Here is an 8,309-nt window from a genome sequence, read left to right as displayed (position 1 = left end):
CAGAGGTGGCAGGTGGAATCAGGAGTCGTAGAGGAGGGGAGAGAGAGAGAGAGAGGAGGGGAGAGAGAGAGAGAGGAGGAGAGAGAGAGAGAGGAGGGAGGGCAAGACAGCCAAATCATTGGTCAATAGCCCGGAGGCAATCTGCGTGATTTGCTTAATAAAATTAGGGAGAACGTTAACTATAGCCAGACAGACAGCTCACAGGGAGACATTTGGAGCTGCCAGCTGTAGTCATCACATCACATCACTGCAAACTAGTCAGCCAGAGTTCACACACACCTGCACACTTACCTTTACGGCCCACCTGAGACACAGACACATACACCTGTGTGAGGTTGGTCAGATCCTCTACAGAACCTGTGGTTCCACAGCGCCAGAGTAGAACCGGGGGTTCTGGGGCTCGCACGCGCCACATGGAGGAGGACATGGACCCCAAGATGGCCGGCGGCTCGTGCTCCGAGTCCGGATCCGAGCCCGCTTCCTCCTCGTCGACGGCCGCTCCGCCGGAGGGCTCGGAGCCGTGCAGGGGGGGGGACGCCCTCGTCGTGGCCCCCCCCGCGCTGAGCTCCCGCGGGCCCTCGCAGGGCCTGTGTGGCCCCCGCTGTGTGTTGGTAGTGCTCCTCTTACTGGCGCTCTCTCTCCTCGGCAGCTGGGCGCTGGTCCACCTCAGCCTGGGCTCCAGGACCGGCACCGGACCCTTCCGCATCTCCTCCGGCTACAGCCAGCCCGGCGAGCAGGAGGCAGCCACCTTCAGCCCCCACTTCACCACCAACTGCACCATGGGTGAGTACGCATCTGCTTTTCTATGTACCGTGATCGTTTAAGGCTGATGATTAGTGTATGGTTTGGGGTTCTGGGTATTGGCACCACAAACTGCACCATGGGTGAGTACGCATCTGCTTTCCTATGTACCGTAATCGTTTAAGGCTGATGATTAGTGTATGGTTTGGGGTTCTGGGTATTGGCACCACAAACTGCACCATGGGTGAGTACGCACCTGCTTTTCTATGTACCGTAATCGTTTAAGGCTGATGATTAGTGTACGGTTTGGGGTTCTGGGTATTGGGGTTATAGTGACATGTTCACTGTGAACAACTGTGTGATATGAAAAGATACTGGCCCTCATTTATCATCCGAGCGTAGAAACCAGCGTACGTCTGAGCGCAGAAATCATCTTACGACGGGGCTCACGTGTGATGTATGAAACTTTCGTATCACTCCAATTCCAGCGTAATATGGAACATCTATATGTAAGCTGAGCAGCCATATAGGTCTGTGCTAACTGTGGTTGTTCAGGGGTTTTTTATCAGGGCGAATAACAATTGATGTATTTAGTCTTTTTTGTTGTTGTTGTTGTGAAAAGTAAAAAGATTGTTTCAAAATGTATTTCACAAGTTCCCCACTAAAAGGTGGAGACATCTGTTGCTCCATCTCTAGAGGCTCCCAGCTGTACTGTCAGCGTGTTCAGAGAACAGTTGGCATTTGAAAATAGTGATTCAAAGCCATGGGAGATACAAAACCGATGGAGAAAACAACCTATTCCCTCGTGACATTTCAGAAGGACAGAATATTATACAACCTCCTTTTATGGTCATGCTGCTGGAATCATTATGTGGGGGATTCATTGTTGTATGACTGGTTGTAGTTAGTGGCTGTATAACTGTAGGTAATGTTATTTTGATCCCAGTGAATACACAGTTATGCAACTTGCCCCCACAGCCACGGATTCTGTTGAAATAGAGCAAGTTGCCTCAGTTGAAGTCAGAAGTATTATATGCTGAAATGTGTTTGAAAAGAGAGGAGAAAGCAAGACAGGCTCAATGGTGGCTCTATGGAGAGCAGATAAATGTAAACACAGCCAAGCTGTAATTAGCAGCTCGCTGGTCCAATGGATGGCCGCTCGCTCTGCAGAGAGAGATGCGCTTCTGGTTACTGTGATTTCACCTGCGCTGCAGTGGATGCTAACAGTGATTGCAGCGTTGCTCTTTAGCATCTCTCCGATTATCGCCTATGGTTCAGCTAGTGCTGCCCACCGCCGCTGTGTTTACAAGACTCGGTGAGGACGATGAGAGCGGAGCCAGTAAAAGGATTTATTGAAGGGGTTTCCGTCTGCCCCGCGGTCCAATCCAATCTCTCCTGCATCAGCTTTGGATTTTACAGGAGAGAGGTGAATTAACTCAGTTCATCTTGAGTTTTATATCCATTCTTTGGTACTTTTAAAAAGAACAATAGCCCCCTTCCTATATCCTGGTGTTACGGTGAAGATTAAATTGAGATTTTCTACAGAGGGAAAGAGAGAATACTATTTATACTATATGTGACACACAACAACAACTGATCATCTCACTCTGTGTTGTTTTTGAGGTGTTTTAATTAGAGACTCAAGGCATCCCTGCAGTCAATATGGCCAACATCAGAAGCAAAGGTTGATTACTAACACAGTATGTGACCATTTTTACGTATGACCAGTACGAACAGATCAAAACAAACACAATCACACACGCACACATACACACACACACACACACACTTCCATAGACTCAACACATTTTCTTCTGCTTTCTCCCCTGCTCTTGGAGCCCCAAATAGCAGTGATGTGTGAGTTGAAGCACTTGGAGCGACGTGCTACTTGTTATGCAAATCCAGGGACAGGTCTCCAACTGTTTGTGTGGCATTTAGTGCACAAAGGCAGCCTGTGCTGAGGCGCCGCCTGTTCTGTACCTGCGCGTGGCTAACCCCTGTTCTCAGCATTAATCCTCCTGCCCTCTCAACAACACCAAGCAGCAGGGTCACCTCACCTGCTGCGCACGCTCAAATTACCTGCCATACAACAGGGGGGGTTGATGGATATCGTCTGTGTGTGTGTGTGTGTGTGTGTGTGGGTGTGTTTAGAGTATGTTGGTGTATGGATAATGGCCATAAGGATGTGTAAGGCTCTTCCAGCAATTCACATTGGATAAATAAACATGGGTAAATAAACATGGATAAAACGTTGTGCAAAATTGAGGCAATCCAACGATCCATGGTAATGTTTTTTATTTTATTTATCCAGCATACTGGATAGATAATTAGCCAATTAGAACAACAGGCTGAAAATCACTGTGCCCATTATAATTGGATAAGTCTGTGCTTTTGTTGTGTGCCCGTATTAGCAAGAAGACATTTCAGTTGTCCTTTGTTAACTGGCCTTGAGACAGGCAGTTTTGCACGGGTTGGTCATACACTGATTTGATTTCTTCCCTTCAATATGTGGAGGCAGAACGTTGGCAAGTAATGCGCAGCTGAAGCGTTCCTTTGTTTGTTGTTTGTATTCTCTGATTCATGCAGCCTACTGTACCTAAACTAACAATGGTGTACACAACAATGGCAACAGCCTGCACGAGAACTCAGTTTGTCAAGAACAGGGATTTAGTTTCCTCTCCTTCTCTCGTATCTTTCTTTTCCTCAACAGGGCCGTGTTTACCAGGCAGTTTTGCACCCCACTCCAGATCTTAGCATCTGTCTCCTCTGAGAAGTATTATAAGGCCTGCTGCTAATAATGTTTTGGTATTGTGGTTGCCTGTGTCAGAATTAAGAAAGTTGTGCGTGAATTTACTCCTTAAGCCCAATGTCACTGAGGGCAGAAGACTGAAGCACAGCACTTGAACAACAAACAAAGCCGTGTCTTGTTGACGTGTCTATCTGGGCTTCAACTTCAGCGTGTCAGAGCTCAATGTAGTGCACAACACATCACTCTCGGCAGCTCAGCGGCTCCAGCGGCTCCAGCGGCGCCAGCGCCTGCATACAGATGAGAGAGAGAGCAATGCAGCCTCCACATTTGAATGGGCCGCCCGCCCGCCCGCCATCCCACAATGCCAAGCCACATCACATCACATCACATCACACAGCGAGCCAATCAGTGGGCGGGTGGAGACAGAGGTCCTGATTTATGAATTGATCAGCACATTTCAGGAAAAGAAGAAAGAACGAAAGAAAATGAATATTTAGTTTTCTCTGAAGTACATTACTGAAGGTGATTCTACTATAACAAGATGTGGATTTGGGTTGTTGTTATTGTTGTTATTGTTGCTGTTGACATCTTTGATATTATTATTAGTCTTTGGTCTGAAAGAGATACATCTATTGTAAGCAATGCATCATCCTGCGCCCTCTGCTAGATATACAAGATGTGATTTATGAAGTCAGTGGAGGCAAGCGAGCGAGCGGTCGTCTCCAGCGCGGACCCCTCCGCCTGCTCTTCCCCCGGCCATTTCCCTAACTGCTGCCGCCGCTCCGCTCCGTCCTCCGTGTTGCACTGCGCCGGCTACATTTAGCCACACCGCCGTGTCAGTGTTTCTGCGGCCCATCAATCATGTGTCCCTTGGAGGAGCCCTGAGTGAAATGAGCTGTGTGTGTGTGTGTGTGTGTGTGTGTGTGTGTGTGTGTGTGTGTGTGTGTGTGTGTGTGTGTGTGGACTGGGGGCAGGAAGGGAGTGGGCAGGTAAGAGTGTGTGTAGTGGAGGCGCTGACGGCCGAGGCGCTGTGTGTTTGCAGGGCTTAGCCCGGCTCTCACTCACTCATCCTGCGTCACAGCAGAGAGGCTCCATCACTCAAGCCGGCTGGGAGCCACTGGGCTGGAGCTGTTAGCATAGCCTAGCCTCGCCAGCCAATAATGTTTACCAATGTGTTGTCTAAAGGTTGATTTGGCTCTAATTAGAAGTGATGCTTTGTCAATTTTCTCTCAGTCAAACATCCAAGCCTTTGTAAGCTGGCTTGTGACCGCACCACATTTGTTCTCAGTCAGACATGGCCTGTGAGCAGCATGTGTGTTGTGTGCAGTGACAAGTTTATTATGTGTAGTAGTTATGAACTGTAAGCTTTAATACGGCTGTTCAATTAGCAAGGCATGTCGTTTTTTGAAGCAGGCTTGCCATAATTAACTGACCTGACTAGCTCATGTTTGTGCGCCTCGTGTCATGGCACATTTGGGCTTATTTTGTATAATCCCCTTACCCTTACCTCTTCAGTCCTGGACCACTGCAGAGATGACATATTCAATTAAAGTCTATACATTAATTATAATGGATTATCATTGAGGCCGGAGTAATTGGTCTGCTCCTGTTGTGCCCAGACATAGCAGACAGTAAGCATAGTGGCTAACTACTATTTTCCATATTAATTAACTTGATGGCTAATATTCAGAGTCTCCAGTGGTACATGCATTGGTATGGGGGTGGGGGTGGATGTGGAGAGTTGTTTAGGCGGATGTTTATGACGAGAGACAATCACACAGTGCCGTGTCAGACGAAGACGACGCTTGTTAAATTAATAATCAGTTGCTTGTGTGGGTTTTTAATGCTTGCACTGCACTGAGTATGACCGTTAAGCAGGAGTCTTTTCTGTAGCATGCTCTGTGAGATGGCTTAGCCGTGTCCGCTAGCTGCCTGTACTGTACAGCCTCCTCCTCATGTCAGAGCCACACTTGTGTAGGTGCTGAAATACTGTGCTAATCCCACATTGCCATCTCTTATTGCCTCTTGCCCTGAGACCAACAAACAACCTGCAGCTCTTTACAGCTAATGCACTCCATGCCTGCAAACACATAACCATCAGTCACTTGTGGCTGTGGGTCTGGCGTGAGGGTGATGGAACAGTCTCCAGTGGCTTGGGGTAGCATTCGGAGATGACACACAGGTCACTCAGCCTCCAGTGCATAAACATGGCACCCCATATTAGCCACAGGAATAGCCAAGAATGGCAACAGGGTTAATATCTAATAAATTCGGATGGCAAACTACAGTGCTTACAGTAAAACCGTGTAATCTATCATTTTTACTAGTCAGCCTACATACATCTAGAACAGTTTTCTCAAAGGACACCATATCAAACCAAAATTACTCTGAGCGAAATCACACTAGTGACGCATTGTGTAAACCCAAGCCTTTGTATAGTAATATACTGTAGTATCCAGTCCTTCTTTGTGTGCTATATATGTCTATCATATTGATTTTAATGCTTATACAGCCTTTGAGAAGCATAACCTCTCAACACAGGCACTCAACAAGCATCGCAGACTTGCTTTTGAACCCTTCATATATTTTGAAAGCCTGTATCCATTTTTTTTGCAAATTGTATTCCAAATCACAGTTGATAGATTCCATCCCGTTCTATCCTATATTATGAGTGTCCAAAGTAAAGGAAGGGAACTTCAATGCCCAGGCCACCGCGGATCAAAGCACTCTGGCACTGTTGTTAAGGAGAAGTTGGACAGGCGCCCCACTGAAAGGCCGTCCCTCTCCCCTTTGATATCGCTGCTCTGGGCTCTATTCGCACCTCTTCTTTCATGCAGCTCTTTTGGTCTTATCTCTCTCTCTCTCTCTCTCTCCCCTCCTCCTCCTCCTCCTCCGCTGCCGCCGAGGTGCCTCCGTGCTGAAGATAGCATTAGAAATTGAGAAGTAAATTATTGCAATCAAATAGGATCATACGCAAGAGGAATGTCACACTGTCTGTACCCTTATTAGGTCGCCATTGTATTCTCTCTCTGTTGAATGGACAGGGTTGGGGACTTCACAATAGAAACAAGATAGAAGTGTAGCAGTGAAAGATTAAAAGATGATTTAGTTATTCCCACATCACACACACACACACACACACACACACACACACACACACACACACACACACACAGCCCTCCTCCCTCACATACTGTAGACACACATAAACTATAGTTTGGCAACCATAGATGATAAAGATCCTATTCTTAAGCACGCTGCAGCATAATTAATTGAATTCCTAAATAGAAAGCACTTTTCCCGCCAGAGGGCCGTAGGTAAGAGCTCAATGTGCACGGATTCACCCACAGTTCCTCAGTTCCTCAGTTCCTCAGTGCTGCCCAGGCTCAGGTCACTTGGTTGACCTACTGTGCTTGTTTAGATGAAACAACCTCTTGAATTGTTGGGTTATGCCACATTACAGGGGAAAAAAAACAAAAGTGATATTGAAAAGGGAGTTGTGGACTTGATTGCTGGTGCACAGGGAAATGAAAGGTTTGTACAGAATCTGAGGAAGGAAGTGTACAGTACTGTAACTGCTGTAGAGGAAGGGAAAATTGTAAAGGGCACAGGAAGGAAAACATCCAATGTTACGATGAGATAACTGATTACCAAGAAGAGCTGGACCAAGTCAAAGATCATCAGAGTGATAGAAGCGTGTGTTTGGACAAAGCCATTTATAGCACCTCTCAATGCTACAGTACGTTTGTTTTGGTTGCTGTTGCCCGTCAAACGCTAATATTTGTATTTGGTCATACAGCCCTTACATGACCACAGGAGTACAAGAACACAGTATCTTCTGTGTGCCATCGTGACTGAGAGACAGATTCAGGTACTGCTGCCATATCTGTGTGCTTTTAACTGTCTCTTCAGTCCTTTTTTTTTGTCTTTTTCATCACTTGTTATTGCCAACTGTATCTATAGTCAAATCCCAACACAATAACTTCCTCATGGACCAGAACTTGTTTCATGCAAATCGCCTCAAGTGGCCTAATCTGGCCCCACCTGCTTAGTATCTCCGTTCATTTCTATTTCACTGAGATAGCCGTCTAGCATCTGACAATATACAGTAGTGCATGTTTTCCTCCACCGCCAGGGTGTGTAGCCAGGCAGCAATGAGAGGGGATGATGTTGGTTTTGAAATCTGATGTGGCTTCGGTAAACTGTAGCAGCAACGCCGGCAAACGTCAAAACATTGCAGTGAGAGGAATGTGTAGATGTATGCACAGCGAAGGTTAGCCTAAATACGTTGGTTCCTGACTGCTGATGCAGTTTATCATCAGCTGGTAAAGGTTAGGTGAAGAAGGAGATGAACTTAGGAATCCCTGATCCATGTGATTGGTTAGGCTGGACCAATGATTTCAGCGTTAACACAAAGTCTATGCCTGTTACCCATACTAGGGTTCAAAATGCTTCCCAATTGTGAGAGGCCAGACTCTTGATGGAGTGGAACTAAGTAGTGAGGGTAGTGAGGACACCAGGCTGCAATTGCTCCTCATTTGGATACAGCTCTGGAGTAGAGTAGCCTGTACAGTATATCCTGTTTTAAACACATGATTAGACCTGTTCTAGCCAAATTGACCTCATTCATCATGACATTATCATACAATTAACACAACAAAATTAAGTATGAGTTTCACTTAGCATGAGAAAAATGAGTACCGGTAACTACAATCTAGTATTTTTTAATTACAATTTATTATCATTGTGCTAGTCAATGAACGACCCCTGCTTGAATTTATCTTATTTACAACATTTACCATAATGTGGTGTATCGAAA

The 8,309-nt window shown here is 46.2% G+C and overlaps 1 protein-coding gene across 1 annotated transcript in view; it reads left to right on the top strand.

The window, feature by feature from the left end:
• The first annotated feature begins 269 nt into the window (after nucleotides 1–269).
• alk (ALK receptor tyrosine kinase) overlaps nucleotides 270–8,309 on the top strand; it is a 60,350-nt gene continuing 52,310 nt past the window's right edge. The window contains exon 1 of the mRNA XM_062522785.1: nucleotides 270–783. Coding sequence (XP_062378769.1) covers nucleotides 414–783 — 370 coding nt within the window. The 5' untranslated portion in view covers nucleotides 270–413. The remainder of the gene's footprint in view (nucleotides 784–8,309) is intronic.

This window comes from Sardina pilchardus, chromosome 20, assembly GCF_963854185.1.
Source record: "Sardina pilchardus chromosome 20, fSarPil1.1, whole genome shotgun sequence".
Taxonomy (NCBI): domain Eukaryota; kingdom Metazoa; phylum Chordata; class Actinopteri; order Clupeiformes; family Clupeidae; genus Sardina; species Sardina pilchardus.
The sequence above is the reverse complement of the archived record's forward strand: the minus strand, read 5'-3'. Positions and strand labels throughout refer to the sequence as shown.